At 45.1% G+C, this 16,863-nt stretch overlaps 2 protein-coding genes across 3 annotated transcripts in view; one reads left to right on the top strand and one right to left on the bottom strand.

Moving 5' to 3' along the window:
* The window catches only part of ELAPOR1 (endosome-lysosome associated apoptosis and autophagy regulator 1), a 71,927-nt gene extending 63,631 nt beyond the window's left edge, over positions 1-8,296 (bottom strand). The window contains exon 1 of one of the 2 annotated variants that reach the window (XM_014780080.2): positions 8,041-8,296. In XM_014780080.2, the coding sequence (XP_014635566.1) occupies positions 8,041-8,193 (153 nt within the window). In that variant the 5' untranslated portion in view covers positions 8,194-8,296. The remainder of the gene's footprint in view (positions 1-8,040) is intronic. The other variant, XM_004420734.3, reaches the window with a different exon arrangement.
* Positions 8,297-9,320: 1,024 nt separating this feature from the next.
* CFAP276 (cilia and flagella associated protein 276) lies at positions 9,321-16,056 on the top strand. The gene is made up of 5 exons (XM_087446207.1): positions 9,321-9,466; positions 13,611-13,727; positions 14,436-14,551; positions 15,156-15,283; positions 15,708-16,056. The coding sequence occupies exons 1-5, from the start codon at positions 9,386-9,388 to the stop codon at positions 15,776-15,778; spliced, it is 513 nt and encodes a 170-aa protein (XP_087302333.1). The 5' UTR covers positions 9,321-9,385; the 3' UTR covers positions 15,779-16,056.
* The last annotated feature ends 807 nt before the right edge of the window (positions 16,057-16,863 follow it).

Genomic DNA, 16,863 nt, shown 5'->3' on the forward strand with positions numbered 1-16,863 from the left:
GTGCCTTGGACAAGGGTGGGTAGCAGTGGAGGTGTAAGAAGCGGTCAAATTCTGGATATATACGAAAGTAGAGCTAACAAGATTTTCTGATGAATTGGATATAGAGAGTTGTAGAGAAAGAAGTCAGGATTTGGGGCCTGAGCAACTGGAAGGATGGGGTTGCCATTAGCTGAGATGAGGAAGATTTTGGGGGGCACATGTTTGATGGTCGGGTGGGGATCAAATGTTGTAGACATGGTAAATCTGAGCTGCTAATCAAATATGTACATAGAAAGGTCATTATGCAGCCGGATGTACAAGTCTGGAATTCAGGGATGAGGTCTGAAATGGAAGTATGAATTTGGAAATTGTTGACATACAAATGGTGTTTAAAGCCATGATGCTGGATGAGATCACCAAGGGAACAAAAACAGAAGAGGTCGGATAGAAATAGAGATAGATAGATGATAGATAGATGATAGATAGATAGATAGATAGATAGGCAAACAGATAGATGATAGATAGATAGATAGATAGATAGATAGATAGATAGATAGATAGACAGACGTTCAATGACTGAGTCCTGGGGAACTGCCAGATTTAGAACTCAAGGACATGAGGAAAAAAATCAATCAAGGGAACAGAGAAGGAGCCACCATGGGATTAGAAAAATCAACCACTCAGAAGAGTTGGTGTCCTGGAAGTCAAGAGAAGAAAGTGTTCCTAGTTGGTGAGAGTGATCATCACTTTACCAAATGATGGTAGACGAAGTCTCATTGAAACTGAGAAATTTCCATTGGATTGAGCAACAGCAGTCTTGGTAGAGTTGTGGGGATGAAAGTCATCTTAGAGTGGATTCAAGAGAGAAGGGAAAGACTGGATTTAGAGGCAGTGATTACAGACATTATGGAATTCAAGAGCTTTTGCTATAAAGAGGAGCAGTAAAAATAGGGTGGCAGCAGGAGGGGGACGTGACACTTAAGAGAAGTTGTCGGGTTGTTTTCTTCTATTTTTTAAGATAGGAGAAATAGGGCCGGCCCCGTGGCTTAGCGGTTAAGTGCTCGCGCTCCGCTGCTGGCGGCCCGGGTTCGGATCCCGGGCGAGCACCGACGCACCACTTCTCCGGCCATGCTGAGGCCGCGTCCCACATACAGCAACTGGAATGGATGTGCAGCTACGACATACAACTATCTACTGGGGCTTTGGGGGAAAAATAAATAAATAAAATCTTTAAAAAAAAAAAAAAAGATAGGAGAAATAATAGAACATTTGAAGATTGATAGGAATGACTCAGTAGAGGGGAAAAGGGGTGACTCCAGAGAGAGGGAAGTCTTGCTGACCTACATTAAGATGGTGAGAAGAGATGGGTCTAAAGCAGGGGCTCAAAGTGAAAGAGTGGCATTAGAGAGTAGCCAGGGTAGTTCATCCAGTTCCTTATTAAGAGGATATCATGCAAGATCAATGACTTAGAATGATGTTCCTGTTAAGTTTTTAAAAAGCAGATCATAAAACAGTAACAAGCACAACATTTATTGAGCACTTAACTATATGCTACGCATTTTCACAGCACTTTAAGCATTATCTTGCTTAATCCTCCCACCAATCCATAAAAGACAACAACTAAATTATCCTCGTTTTTCGCAAGAAAAAAATGGAGGCAAAGAGAGGTGCGAATCTTATTCAAGATAATGTAGCTGAAACGGTAGCTAGGATTCAACTGCAGACCCCAGATGTGCACAGCCGTTATCTCCAGACCAGCACTGTCCCATAGAAATATAACGTGAGCCACATAACGAGATTTTAAGTTTTCCAGTGGGCACATTTAAAAGAGTAAAAAGACACAGGTTAAGTTAATTTTAATAATACATTTTATTTAGACAATATCTAAAGTATTATCATGTCAACATGTAATCAGTATAAAATATTATTGAAATATTTTACATTCTTTTTTTTTTTTTTGGCTGAGGAAGATTCGTCCAGAGCTAACGTCTGTTGCTAGTTTTCCTCTATTTTGTACCTGGGTGGCCACCACAGCATGGCTGATGAGTGATGTAGGTCTGAGCCCAGGAACTAAGCCTGGGAACCAAACCCAGGCTGCCGAAGCAAAGCACACTGAACTTAACCACAAGCGTGGCCCCCTACATTCTTTTTTTCTGAACTATGTCTTCTAAATCTGGCATGGTTTTTACACTTTACAGCACATCTCAATTTAGATGCTAAATTTTCATCAAAAATATTTGATCTCTATTTAGATTTCATAAAATTTACAGTTAAGAAAGATTCACATACTCTAGTTGTTCCAAACACACTTAAGGGTATTTCAATAATTGGATTGAGTATCTGTTTTAACTTTATTAACACATTTTAACATTTTAAATTAATTAAAATTGAATAAAATTAAAAATTCATTCCCTCTGCTGCACTAGCCACATTTCAAGTGGTCAATAGCCACACGCAGCTGGTGACTACTACCTCCTGACGGCACAACTCCAGACTCCTAACTACTATGCTCTCCTGCCTCTCTTTCCAAGTTCTGTCAATTTTTTCCTCAGAATATCTTTCACATCTACTTTTTTTCCTTTTCAATTAAACCCGTTTTTACCACCATTAAATTCTTATTAATTTTTTACTACTGTAAGATCATGTTAATTATACTTCCACTAAAAATCTAATGATAACAGCTAACATTTATTGAGTACTTACTAGGCACCAGGAACTATTATAAGCAATGTAAATGTATTAACTCATTTAACTGTCATATTATAGTAACTAAATGGACTCCATTAACATTCCCATCTTAATGATGAAATTGAGGCACAAGGAGATTAAATAACTTTCCCAAGATCGTACAGTTACTGAGTGGAGGAACTGGAAACGGAACCCAGCCCGCCCCATTTTATCCAGACCCCACACTCTGTACTACTATTCTGCCTCTCTCTCACAAATATGTACATAAAAAGGATAGTTTGGGGCCGGCCCCATGGCTTAGCGGTTAAGTGCACGCGCTCTGACGCTGGCGGCCTGGGTTTGGATCCCTGGCGCGCACCATCGCACTGCTTCTCCAGCCATGCTGAGGCTGCCTCCCACATACAGCAACTAGAAGGATGTGCAGCTATGACATACAACTATCTACTGGGGCTTTGGGGGAAAAAAAATTAAAAAAAAGGATAGTTTGAGTGACAGGATTATAGATGATTATTTTACTATCTTCTTTTTATTTAGCGATAGTTTCTAATTTTTCTGCAAATGAAATGTGTCACTTATGTAATTTTTAAAGTAAGTCAGATAATTATCAGTCTGGCTCAGTTTTTTTTTTAATTAATTAATTAATTTATTTATTTATTTTTATTTTTTTTGGCTGAGTTTTAGTATACTCTTACCTTGAGACAGGAGAACAGACAAAATGACTTCTTAAATGTCTTCAGATCTCAAGAATCTATTATTCTTTAGCCTCCTCTGATATCACACAAAAACAGTACACCTTGCTACCCTATAAGTACTTCATGATAAATGGAGACTTTTAATCTTCTCTCCTCACCAAATATGGCAGGACGTTTAAACACCCAACCTTGATGGTTCCCAAGCAAAGGAGTCATTTTAAATCTTACACTTTTGGTCACATGTTTCCCAAAAGCTCACGAGTCCTGAATGTTTTCTAGTTTTACCCACTTCCCTGTGGAGTTCCAGCCTTGAATAATGTCTTAGAGCCAAATACAGGAGGAACCATAGAAGGCTAGAAGCTATGATCATACAGTGAAGCAGCATGCCAGTCTCAGGACTCTTTCCCACCTAGCAGAGGGGCTGATCCCAGGGAAGTCAGTGCTATGAAAAGAGATCACTCTGCTCCCTGCTAGTGATCTACCATTCTCCCGTTCTAAAATCCTTATGAGAATCCTTGGCTTACTCCTCTCCATCACCCTACACTTCAATCAGTTGCCAAAAACTCTAACCATTACCTTCAGCATACTTGTCATATCTATGCCTTTCCATTTATCCCACTGCCACCATGCCAGTGCAGTCTCTTTGTTATTTGTTAACCTTCTCCCTGACCTCAGTAAAATCTTTTGCACTGGTCTCCTTGCCCCCATCTCTTTCTCTCTCTCTCTTTTTTTTTTTTTGTGAGGAAGATCAGGCCTGAGCTAACATCCATGTCAATCCTCCTCTTTTTGCCGAGGAAGACTGGCCCTGAGCTAACATCCATGCCCATCTTCCTCCACTTTACGTGGGATGCCGCCACAGCATGGCCTGACAAGCGGTGCGTCGGTGCGCGCCCGGGATCCGGGCCGGGCCGCCAGCAGCGGAGCGCGAGCACTTAACCGCTAAGCCACGGGGCAGGACCCTGCCCCCATCTCTCTGCTAACACCTTTTGGCCTAGCTCAGCCATGTTTACTTTATACTCACTCTAATCCACTCTGAGCAGGCTGCCATCTTTGCTAGAAACCCTTCAGGAATTCTCCACTTAGTTTCTAACTTTCTGTCTCGATTTTTATTGTACCCCACACCTACTCCACATTTCAGCCACCTGTTCTACTTGCAAGTCTCAGGATATTTTGCATTTTTCACCTGTGGACCTTTCCTTAGGCTCCTCCATCCATCCAGAAAGTGTGCTTCCTCCATCTCTGCCCATTGAAATTGTACTGATTATTTCAGAAGCAGGTCAAGCGCCAGCTGTTCAAATAAGTTTTCTTGTTTTCCTACCAACCTCTATATTGCCACTCCTGCGGTGTTTACCACGTTAACCTTATGTCATCATCTGTGTGTCATTATTTGTGTACTTACCTTTTCTGTCTACCAATATTTCTTAAGCACCCATGACACGTCAAAGGTAAGTATTAGGCACTTTACATGTGTCATCTAATTTAATTTAATCCTCACAACAGCCTCGTGAGATAGGTATTACCAACCCCATTTTATAGATCAGGAATCTGAGGCTGTCAGAAGTTAATTAACTTGCTCAAAGAGGCATCCTTACTAAGTGGCAGAGTCATCACTCATTCAAAAAGTATTATTCCAATCCATGTCTGCCAGATTCCCAAACCCTACGGGCTTTTCAATATAGATTGGGAGGTCTCTTTGGGGACAATTAGCACTGAAGCCTCAGGACAAGGAAGATCTGTTAAAGGCAGTTTTCTGCTCCTCTCTCATTTGATTTAGACTCATTGTGCTATAGGAAATGCTCCTTTGGCTCTCAATTAGCACTTAGCCCAGGCGAGCACAGGACTAAAGAAATGATTTATGAAGACAGACACCATACAGGATGTTTAGTTCCACTGGTGACCCTGGTTATTGTAAAACTGTGAAAGAAACACCAAGTCCTACCACAAGTTCAGCAATCTAGAACTCCCCATTCCCTGCCACCTCAGTTTAGGCCTTACGCTAAACCTCTCTGTTTCCTGACTGGATCCAGAGGGATGCCGCAGATTTCAGAAACAAGGCTGGGGCCGGCCCGTGGCTTAGCAGTTAAGTGCGCGTGCTCTGCTACTGGTGGCCAGGGTTCGGATCCCGGGCACGCACCGACACACTGCTTCTCCAGCCATGCTGAGGCCACGTCCCACATACAGCAACTAGAAGGATGTGCAACTATGACATACAACTATCTACTGGGGCTTTGGCTGGGGGGGAGAAAAAGGAGGAGGATTGGCAATAGATGTTAGCACAGAGCCGGTCTTCCTCAGCAAAAAGAGGATTAGCATGGATGTTAGCTCAGGGCTGATCTTCCTCACAAAAAAAAAAAAAGAAGAAGAAGAAGAAGAAGAAACAAGGCTGGAACAGCACTGTTGTCATTAGAGTCAGCCTTGGCCTGATAAGAGTCCCCGCCATTAACACCCAATACAGACTCACAAGAAATTCATATGAAGATTAAGAACAGAGAAGGGCTAATCTACCCTAAATTGGTTTTTCACCATTTAGGGTTGGAAGCCCCATAACTTGTTGGGTCAGTTCATATTGCCAAACGAAGAATATTATAATAATGGGTTTATTCTCTTCCTTATTGTTTTGGAGTTGAGGGTGTTCAGCGGCTGGCTACTGTTTGCTCAAGGAGAGTGTAAATAGGACTTGCTGACGCCTGAGGCCAATGAGCATGACTCCTAAGCCACTTTCACTCTGGTGTGGGGTGTAGATCTAATGGTAAAGAAGCTGAACGGGAAAGGGGGTTAGGTAACTCTAATTTGCGTTTTATTAGTATTTTCTCTTTCAATCCTCAAAGCAATCTTTTTTGAGGTAGATGTTATTGAAATACCCATTCCACAGATCCCAAAACTGAGTGGTAAGTAACAGGCAGGGACTGGAACCCTGGTACGTTGAGTTCCACAGCTTTCCGCTGCCCTAAGCTTACACTCTGTGGCAAGACCTTTTGCTTAGGCAAATGTCAGTCATTTAAAAAGGACTAAAGGCAAAATTTGTACACAAGTTAGAGTTCTCAAGTATCAATATTCTTCCCTCCTTCCAAGCCAAGATGATACGAAGTGTTTAATTTCTTAAATGTCTCACATTTTCCATAATTGACAAAGATCTCAACAAGAAGTGGGAGTTGAACTGTAAGATTCTTACCTTCTACTCGGGAGACTCTCATGTTGGATTCTTAGGCTTGAACTGGTTATCTTGGTTGGTTAGAGCACAAGCCACCAAGGCCAATAAGCCACAGTCACTGACAAAATCATCCTGTTCCCAGCCATCTTTAAAACAGGTCATAAAGTGGCGGAGTGAAAACGTAGATGGCCCAGGGCAGGGCATCATCAGGACTGAGAAAAGTTACCAAAACTCCCCCTGACGGGGGTCACTTGTGCCATATTCATGAATGAAGTCAAACATCTTCACTTACACAAAAATTCTCTCCTCTCTCCCGCACTTACTTCTTCGTGATCTGTTATGATCTGATGGTTAGGACATCTTCATGATAATATATTTCCATATGGGATGGGGTTGTTGCTAATCAGTTAACACTGACAACTCATAAAAGATATTTCAACCTCTCAAAACCTTACCCAAGTATGGCATTTTGGGTTACTTTTACAAGGCTAGACTCTTGATATATTATGAAGCCTTTCACATTTCACAGAGATAACAACTTTTATTTTGCCTTCCCCAATGCAGTTCTCGTAAATGTTTTGTTGCTGCCTCTGCCATATGGTTAAAAAAAGTTACCCAGAGCACAACAAATATTGTTATTTCAATACTATAGAAACTAAGTTTTGTGACTCCTTAATATCTTTTTGTATCCCTCCAAAAAGAATGTTCAAAAGGCATCTTTGGTTAGAAGACATCCACCACCTATTGTTTGAATTATGTTGGCAACATTTTAGAAACACCTTGAAAAAGACTAATGACATATGTCAGCAGAAGTCTAGAGAAAGAAAGTAGAGATTAGCAGAAAGTGAGATATTCCAGAACTCAAAATCTGGTCAAAGGTGGCTCATGTGCTGTCAGGTACTAAGCAAAGCGCACTGGAGGGAGGCAAAGCTATAAAAAGGATCCACATTTAGCAGGCCCACAAGGTAACTGGATGTTTAATACCGAGCGGAGAGAGAGAGGTGATGGGATCCTTCAGCCTTCTCACACATCTCCCACCTTCATACTCCTTTTTTGAAGCCATGATAAAACCACAAGGATTCCCACTTCGCTCCACTACTTTCCACTGGCCTTCATAACTCTTTTCTTTCCCCACTTCTCCCCTTTCCCACTGTCTATTTTGTCCCTGTGTACATAATCTTCTGTTTTCAACCACTTTTACGGTAATATCATCCCAGCTGGAAAACAACTCGTCTTCTTCTCCCCTCGTTCCAGAGTCCAGAGACCCAGGTGCCTCCTGGGATCCTCGGAGTTGGGACCTCTCCCCCTGAGCTCAGTAGCCCAAGCTGTGAGGATGATCGATTTCAAGAGTCCTCCAGTGGGCTGGCCTCTCCTCGACGCCAGTCTGCTCCTCTTCCCTCCCCCCATGCCTCATCCCCAAAGAAATCTAAACTCCACGGCCTCTGAAACTCTCTGCCTAGGTCCCCAAGGTCTCCGCCGGGATCCAAGATTTTTCTGACCAAAGTGGGGTCGGGTCGGGGAGGACAGTACCTCTTTGCAGGCGTGAAGCTCCGGTCCCGCTCCCTGGGTCACCTGGAAGGCGGTCTCAACCCAGAGCAGCAGCCACAGAAGCCGGAGCGTGCGCCGCTCAGTTCTTCCCCTGCCTACGGCAGAGGGATGGAGGCTGTACCCAGGCTCAGCCATAGCGTTGTCCTGAGCGAGCGGCAGCGGCGGCTCAGGTGCTGTGGCTGCTGCTACTGCTGGCAGAAGGCGGAAAAAAAGGGGAGGGAGGTTCACAGGGGGAGGATGCAAGGGGCTGGGCTCGCTTCAGTCACCTCCCTGCGGCTACGCCAAGGCCGCCCATCCTTGCTTCTCCCTCCTTCCTCTTCTCCTCCTACCCACGTCGCCTTGGCAACCGCCTCCTCTTCCCCTCCCCGCGGGTGGGGCAGGGACCACGCGCTCCTCCGCCGCTCACCTGCCGGTCGCCATGGCAGCCACTGCCGCTGGCGCGCGCCGTGTGGGAGTGCGCGCGCCTGGGGTCTGCAACCGGCCCAACAGGCGACCACAAGGCACGTGTAAAGAACGCGGTGGAAACATCCTCCAAGCCTTCGCCACCAAATTCATGTTTTCCACTGCCCTTTCGGGCCACAGGCTATTTATGAGCATCCCTAATTTTGTAGACATGGCGTTCGATAAATACTTATTAAGCTCCTCTTGTGTGTGAAGCGATAGAAATATGATTGAGAGGCCGTCTCTCCTCTAGAAGTTATAGCCTAGAAGAGGGGCCCCGGTAGACGTTACGGCAACACACGCTTCTGGAGATCTTGCTTGCATCCCGCCAAATCCATCCGTGCCTTTACAACCGGCTCTATGCGAGGCCTTGAGACTCGTATAGTTAAACTGAGTTTAAGCATGGAGAGTTTGCCTTAGCTGGCAATTTTCCAAGCACAACACGTGGGCTCTTCTGTCTCTTGACATCTCATTCTCTCATAGCTTTGAAAAATCCTTTTGTTAGATGCGAGGGAGAAGGAAAATTCTAGGTCATCTTTTAGAACTTTTTCCTCAATTGAAGTCTTTTGCAGAAGACTGCACTCCGGGAGGCCCGCGTTTTTCAACCAAGGCTCAGGAGTGCAAATCCAGGGCTCCTTGGTACGCTCGGCGGCGCTTTGCCTCCGCATTCCCAGTAGCTTCCTCCCGAGGGGCCTCCCGCATTGGACCGCCAGGTGGCGCCCTTCTCGAAGGGACTTCACCTCAGTCACAGATGGCAGGGCAGTTACCTGGCAACCGAAACTGGGCGTTCCAAACAACTGGGACCCGGGATCCTCCACGTGCAAAGTTTCGTGCGGCTGCGCGGGCCTCTCATCCCTCATAAGAGCGTCTCTCTCGGCATTTTACCATGCCTCCCACCCGAGACCCTTTCCAGCGCCCTACATTGGATAACGATGATTCCTACTTGGGAAAACTGCGGACTTCCAAGGTACTGTGGTTTCTTGCACAGATTCTCAGCAGTGTCGACGGCAGTCTTCTATCTGGCGGCATGAGGAGCAGAGGCGCTAACTTGAAGGACTGTGGTGAAGGCACTGAGTCAGATAACGGAGGAGTCTGATTTCCGCCTGTCTGCATGTTCCCATATTCGGATCTGCTAATGTTTTAGAGGTGCTTTTGAGCAGAGGGAAGTAGAGCTCTAGTCCAGAGGAACAAGGGGGTCTCTCTACCCAAAGCAGTGATTGGTATAAAGAAGCTTAAACAGGCCCAGGATCCACCCAGCCACCCTTTGCCCTGTTTGGAAAACTATTCTCTGAAGAGATATGAGATACGGAGTAGGAGAGAATCCTCTGAAAGCTACCAGAGCACACTTTATACATGTCTTCACACCGTCTCTGTCTTCTGGTTAAGCTGGAATGTGTTTCTGTATGTGTGTCAGTGATTTGAGAATTTAAATGATCTTTTTTCTTTGGGCCGGCCCTGTGGCTTAGCAGTTAAGTGCACGCACTCCATTACTGGCGGCCAGGGCCCGGATCCCGGGCGCACTGACGCACTGCTTCTCCGGCCATGCTGAGGCCACGTCCCACATACAGCAACTAGAAGGATGTGCAGCTGTGACATACAACTATCTACTGGGGCTTGGGGCAAAAAAAAGGAGGAGGATTGGCAATAGATGTTAGCTCTGAGCCAGTCTTCCTCGGCAAAAAAAGAGGAGGATTAGCATGGATGTTAGCTCAGGGCTGATCTCCCTCACAAAAAAAATAAATAAATAAAAAATAAATGATCTTTTTTCCGGTAGAAGTATTTAAGATGTTTGAAGTGCAAAATAAGGTGGATTAAATGGTAATTGTGGCTTAATAAAATCAAAGTTTCCTTTTGTTTATTCAACATTTATTATTTACTGTATGCCAGGCCCTCTGCTAAACACTGAGGATATATAGATAAGTTAGGTGTAGCTCCCGCTCTCAAGGAACTCTGGAAGAAAAGCCAGACTAAGAAGAGCAACAGTAAAAGTGCTTACACAATAGCACATGTATTGTGACAGAGTTATATGTAGTGTGTCGTGAGAACTGGGAGCTTAAAGGACAGCTTCCCAGAGCAGATGGGCCAGGTGAGGGAGGAGGTGGAATGTGAGTTAGGAAGAAGGAAACAGGAACCAGATATTTAAGGCAAAGGAAGCAGCAGGTGCACGTACACGGAAAGGAGAATGAGGGTGGCCTGCGGGGGCCAAAGACTCTAGAATGGCTGGAGCATTGGTGTGAGATGGAGGAGTGAAGAGAGCAGGAGCTGGACAAGTGATCCTGTTGGCTGGGTGTGCTGTGTACACCATGCTAGTGAGCTAGGATTTCACCCTGGAAGTGCTGGGGAATCAACTTGGGACTTTAAGCACTGGAATGACATACTAGATGGGTATTTTAGAAAACACAAATGGCAGTGGATTGGATAGATGGGAGTGGGACAAGAGGGATCTGCTGGAGGCTGGTGCAGCAATCTCCAGAAGGAAAAGTAATGGGTCTAAAGCAGTGATGCAGGGGATGGCGATAAGATGCAAGAGGCAGAACTGATGGGACTTCATGGCTGACTGAATATGGCCCCAAGAGACAAGACAGTCTAGGATAACTCCAAAGTTTCTGAGGGCTTAATTGATGCCATTTACTGAATGAGGCATTCAGGGAAAGCAGGTTTATGGAGAAAGATGTTGAGATCAATTATATAGATGTTGCTTTTGTGGTGCCTATGGGACATTTAAGTGGAGTAGGCAACATGGTTGAGAGTTGTGGGTTGGAGATGTACATCTGGAAGCCACAGTATTCATATGGTGGTTGAAGCCATGGGAGGGAATGAGCTCATCCAGTGAATGTGAGAGTAAGAAAAGCAGAAAGTAAACCCCTGGAGAATAGCACTGTCTAAGGGGCAGAGAGAGAAAGCAGAGCTGAGAAGGAAGCTGAGAAGTGACAGCCAGAGACAGGAGGAAAACCAAGAGGAGCTGGACCCCCAGAGGATGCAGAGAACATTTCATGGAATCAGAATCATGGTGCCCGAAACAGCAGAGGTCAAATAAGATTAGCTCTGGAAAGGATCTACCTGACGTGGCCAGAAAGATCATTGGTCACCAGCAAGAGCAGTTTCAGTGGGTGCTTGAGGCAGAGGCCAGATTGCAGTGGGCTGAAGAGGGGATGGGAATGGGGAAGAAGTGGAGATGGTAAATGTTGACTCGTAAAGAAGCCTGGCTCTGTAGGGAAGGTGACAGAGTGGTAGCAGTGATGAAGGAATGAGAGAGAAGCTGGGTCCAGGGGATGCCAGAATGGTGCAGGTCTCTGAAACACAACAAAGGGCTGGGTTCAGGGAAGAAAGTTTATTCCTGAGTAAAAGGGACTTCCCTTTCTTTGAGATGGAAGGAAAGTGGATGTGAAGATGGCATTCGTGCTTAACAGTCTTGACTTTTTCAGTGAGACAATCTCATCTTCTGCTGATAGAGAGATGATGAGACTTATGTAGCCTTTGGGGAATGGGAGGAGAGCTGCCTATGCTTGCATCATGTATATTTGTAGTTTTCTTGTTTCATTTTTCTTGGTGATAGCACAGTGCCTGGTACATACTGTTCAATTAATGTCTAACTGAGCTGAGTCATACAGCACTTTGCCATATACAGGGGGAGGGGTTGAATCCAACATAGGCTGAATGAGATTTCTACTAGTTTGTAGTTGTACTCACTGGAATTCAGTCATTGATTCAACCAATATTTCATTTTTATTTATTTATTTATTTATTTTTAATATTTTTCTTTTTCTTTTTTTTTTTAATTTATTTTTTTGTGAGGAAGATCAGCCTTGAGCTAACATCCATGCTAATCCTCCTCTTTTTGCTGAGGAAGACTGGCTCTGAGCTAACATCTATTGCCAATCCTCCTCCTTTTTTTCCCCAAAGCCCCAGTAGATAGTTGCGTGTCATAGTTGCACATCCTTCTAGTTGCTGTATGTGGGACGCAGCCTCAGCATGGCAGGAGAAGTGGTGCGTCGGTGCGCGCCCAGGATCCGAACCCCGGCCGCCAGTAGCAGAGCGTGCGCACTTAACCGCTAAGCCACTGGGCCCACCCAATATTTCATTTTTAAACACCGTGTGTATCATGTGTCAGGTCGCTGTGCTAGGTCCTGGGGATACAGTGGCAAACAATATGGCATTTTACACGTGATGAAGAAATCAGTTATGTATTTTTCACATTTATGCTTGTGGGGTTTTATTTAGGGGATTCAATGGCCAATGGACTTTTTCTTTGACATTCCTGTGGTCACGATGACCCTTCTCTGCTTACTGAAATCCTTTTCTCTCCCGCTCAGACACTGCACTCTCCTGATTCTCCTGTCTCTGATTGCCTTAGTGTCCTGTCCCTTCCTCTTCCCTCCCTCGTTATAATAGTGTGCAGTCCTCATGAACCACCTCTTCCCTTTTGGCCAGACTCCTTTTTGCAGGCTTCAACCACTACCTCATGTGGACCCCCAGATCTCTATTACTTGTCCTGAGCTCTCCTCCAACAATTGCACACTTCCAATTTTCTACCTGTTAATTGCCTTGGGATGTCTTATCTTTTCTTCAAACTCAGGACATGTAAACCTGAGCTCATCATCTTTCCTATCTGCTCCCCACCCTTCACTCCACCCTTTTCCCTGTATTCCTGGCCCATTTCTGCCAGTTCTGAGATTGAAAACTTAGGAGGATCAAAAGCCTGAGAGTCTTGCCCCATATCGTTCTTCTCTTTGCAGATGTCTCTCTGAGATTCAATTAAAATAGGATGGAATATGGGGCCGGTCCCATGGCGTAGCAGTTAAGTGCGCAGGCTCCGCTGCTGGCCGCCGGGGTTCGGATCCCGGGTGAGCACCGACGCACCGCTTGTCAGGCCATGCTGTGGCGGCGTCCCACATAAAGTGGAGGAAGATCTGTACAGATGTTAGCTCAGGGCCAGTCTTCCCCAGCAAAATGAGGAGGACTGGCATGGATGTTAGCTCAGGGCTGATCTTCCTCACCAAAAAAAAAAAAAAAAAAAAAAAAGGATGGAATAAGGGGGTAGATGTCATTGAAGCTACCACATCAGCAAGGCCTCCTGTAACCAGGTCCTGGGTGTGGTTTTTCTTTTGCAGAAACTGCCATATAAGAACCCAACTCACCTTGCTCAGCAACAGGAACCCTGGAGTCGGCTCAGCTCAACTCCCACAGCCAGCTCCATGAGGCGGGATGCTTATTTTTTTGATCCTGAGGTACCAAGCTATTTCTCTATGCATCCACTTAGGATTCATTAATATCCTTTTTGAAAGGTAGTCTGTCCCTGACTGCTTCAGCATCTTTATTTTGTCCCCAGTCCAAGATCCTACCAAATCTAAAATCAAATACCAATTTATCTGGCCTCTGGGAAGTTGGAAGGCTTGGGTTTCGCTCCAGTTGATTATCTGGAACAAATCACTTTCTCACCAGACTTCTCACTTTTCTGATTATAACCACAAATGACAGTGATTCCCATGTCTCTAGGGAGAGCTCACCACTCCTTAGACCTAAGAGACAATTAATTCTATATTGAGGGCCAGCCCCGTGGCTTAGCGGTTAAGTGCGCGCGCTCCGCTGCTGGCAGCCCGGGTTCGGATCCCAGGCGCGCACCGACGCACCGCTTCTCCCACCATGCTGAGGCCGCGTCCCACATACAGCAACTAGAAGGATGTGCAACTATGACATACAACTATCTACTGGGGCTTTGGGGGAAAAAAATAAATAAATAAAAATTAAAAAAAAAAATTCTATATTGACAAGAGTTAAGAAGTCACCATGTACAATTTGGTGTGTAAGGAGTGGGTAGAACTCAGGCCCAAAAGGGGTTCATTCTGCTTTGGGGAAGAGTAGAGCCCAACAGAACCCGATTAGAGTGGAGTCAGAGGTGGTGAGTTAACCGTGGGGGTGGTTGACTTCCTCTGCAGATACCAAAGGATGACCTGGATTTCCGCTTAGCAGCCTTGTATGACCACCACACAGGGACATTCAAGAACAAAAGTGAGATACTGTTACATCAGGAGACCACCCAGGATACCCATGGGTAAGTGGTGGAGGCGGAGCCTCTCCACCCTAAGGTCAATGCCATCCAATCATGTAAGGTAAAGTGTCACCTGGGAAATAACAAAGACGATCAATAGGTACTCATTTGTATACAGATTTCCATATATTTTTTTTAAACGTTTCTTGTTTTTTTTGTTTTGTTTTTTATTTATTTATTTTTCCCCCCAAAGCCCCAGTAGATAGTTGTATGTCATAGCTGCACATCCTTCTAGTTGCTGTATGTGGGACGCGGCCTCAGCATGGCCAGAGAAGCGGTGCGTCGGTGCGCACCTGGGATCCAACCCCGGGCCGCCAGCAGCAGAGTGCACACACTTAACCACTAAGCCACGGGGCCGGCCCCCATATTTTTTAACATCTGCATCTGTAATGCAATTTCTGTATTTTTATTATCTAAAATGAACAGAGATCCTCCAAGATTGTGCTCATCTGTATAAACAAACAAAATCTTCAGTTAATTCCACAGAGGGTGAAAAGCGCCTTTGGCTGCTTCATTTTGGAGGTTGCACGCAACTGTCTTTCCCTCCTCACCTTTCTCCTTCTGATTGATTTCACTCTCCCCTGTTTTTCCCCACACGATCTTCTAGAATCAAGATCCAATTCCCTGGAGAATGTTTACCCCCTCCCCCGCTGCCCCCCATCACTTCCCGAGCTAACATCAGACACTGGATCAACCCTAAGAAGGAGTCCATCCACAGCATCCAGGGATCCATAGGTAAGGGTTAAAAGACTGGGTGGGCAGATGGTTGGTGTGAGAGTTTTTCTAAATGGACCCAGGAATCAGGGAGTTGAGGTGATTGGCTATTAGGGAACTTCAGGGATAACTGAGGCTCTTGGAAGAGCAGTGATTAATTTGGCACATACCAGGCTAATACCAGGGGACATGCTGACTATAGAGCTAGGAAATGAATTCAATTTTTCAGAGCCTTTAACTCAGCCTTAGGTCTAAGGGACTAAATTAGGTTCCAGCAAGGGGCAGAAACCTATAGCTACCTTCCCTCAGTCCTCTATATGCCAGTTTCCCCAGCTGTTACAAGAACCTTCTCCATAGTCCTTACAAATGTATGGGCAATTATAGGTTCCCAGAAAAGGCAAAGGATCTGAAATTCACAGCCCACTCCCTCTTCTCTTTTCTCCAGTGTCCCCTCACACTGCAGCCACCAATGGAGGCTACTCCCGAAAGAACGATGGTGGCTTCTTCTCCACCTAGTGTTGACAGGCCCCCGGACTAATTAATCATAGTGGAACATCTGCCGCCCACCTCCATTAAATAGATTTGTGCAAGATGAAGCCTGAAGTGTCTGTTACCCATGGACTACGAGTTGCCACTTGACTACTCTTAAAATATGGGAGGGAAATTTTCTAACTTCTAGAAACCAGTCCTGTTGGGCATATTTGCAACTTGGAAAGTCATCTTGCTGAAAAGATAAGGATTTAGGACAGAACAGCACTGTTTTTGGCAGGAGACAGGTATTCATATTTTGTGAACTGGAGTCATTTCAACCATACAGATACATCCGTTCAACATTTCTTGCAAACCTTTATGTCAGGCACTGAGCTAAGTGTTGGGGAAACAAGAATGGACACAGCCCAGGCTCTTCATGAGCTTACAAACACTGTAATTTTGGTAGCTCTATGTAGCATTATTTATGCTGAGGTCACACAACAGATTTCAGACCTCCTGGACTTAGTCATCTGGTGGGCTTTACTTTTCCATGAGGGCTCCATCTCCCTGGTCCTGGCTCCTTGCCCTTGTTCATTCTCTAACTCTGCTAGTCTCCTTGCCTGGGAGTCAATTTGCTTTTTTTTTGTGTCAGTTCTTACAAACATGGCTCAACAATCTGGTACTTGGGTTTGAAACCTAAAAACTGATGCATTAATGTGGTTTCTAAAATTACAAGTCACTCACAGGAACCTGCTGTTGGATTGCACATGAAATGGCAGACCTTTTAGAATACTGTACCGTAAATTCCCATTTCTAAGTTTGAAAAGCATCTGCATCATTAACAATTCAGATATGAAAAGGCTTCTTCCTAGTACTCACGTGCAGAGTCCTTAAATGCCATCAAACTATCACAGCCCCCCTTCCACGGAGATACTCCGATCTATTGATAGTATCTGCTGCCAAGTAGCAATATGAAGTTTCAGTTTTGTTTTGTTTTTTCCCCCAAAGCCCCAGTAGATAGTTGTATGTCATAGCTGCACATCCTTCTAGTTGCTGTCTGTGGGACGCCCTCAGCATGGCCAGAGAAGCTGTGCGTTGGGATCCGAACCAGGCCCGCCAACAGCAGAGCG

This window comes from Ceratotherium simum, chromosome 2, assembly GCF_057802395.1.
Source record: "Ceratotherium simum simum isolate JZ-2026a chromosome 2, ASM5780239v1, whole genome shotgun sequence".
Taxonomy (NCBI): domain Eukaryota; kingdom Metazoa; phylum Chordata; class Mammalia; order Perissodactyla; family Rhinocerotidae; genus Ceratotherium; species Ceratotherium simum.

Excerpts from the sequence above, each read along its gene's own strand:
- CFAP276 (XM_087446207.1), top strand. The coding sequence starts at position 9,386 with ATGCCTCCCACCCGAGACCCTTTCCAGCGCCCTACATTGGATAACGAT. Across the intron at positions 13,728-14,435 it reads CTTATTTTTTTGATCCTGAG|ATACCAAAGGATGACCTGGA; the intron begins GTACCAAGCTAT and ends CTTCCTCTGCAG. Across the intron at positions 14,552-15,155 it reads ACCACCCAGGATACCCATGG|AATCAAGATCCAATTCCCTG; the intron begins GTAAGTGGTGGA and ends ACGATCTTCTAG.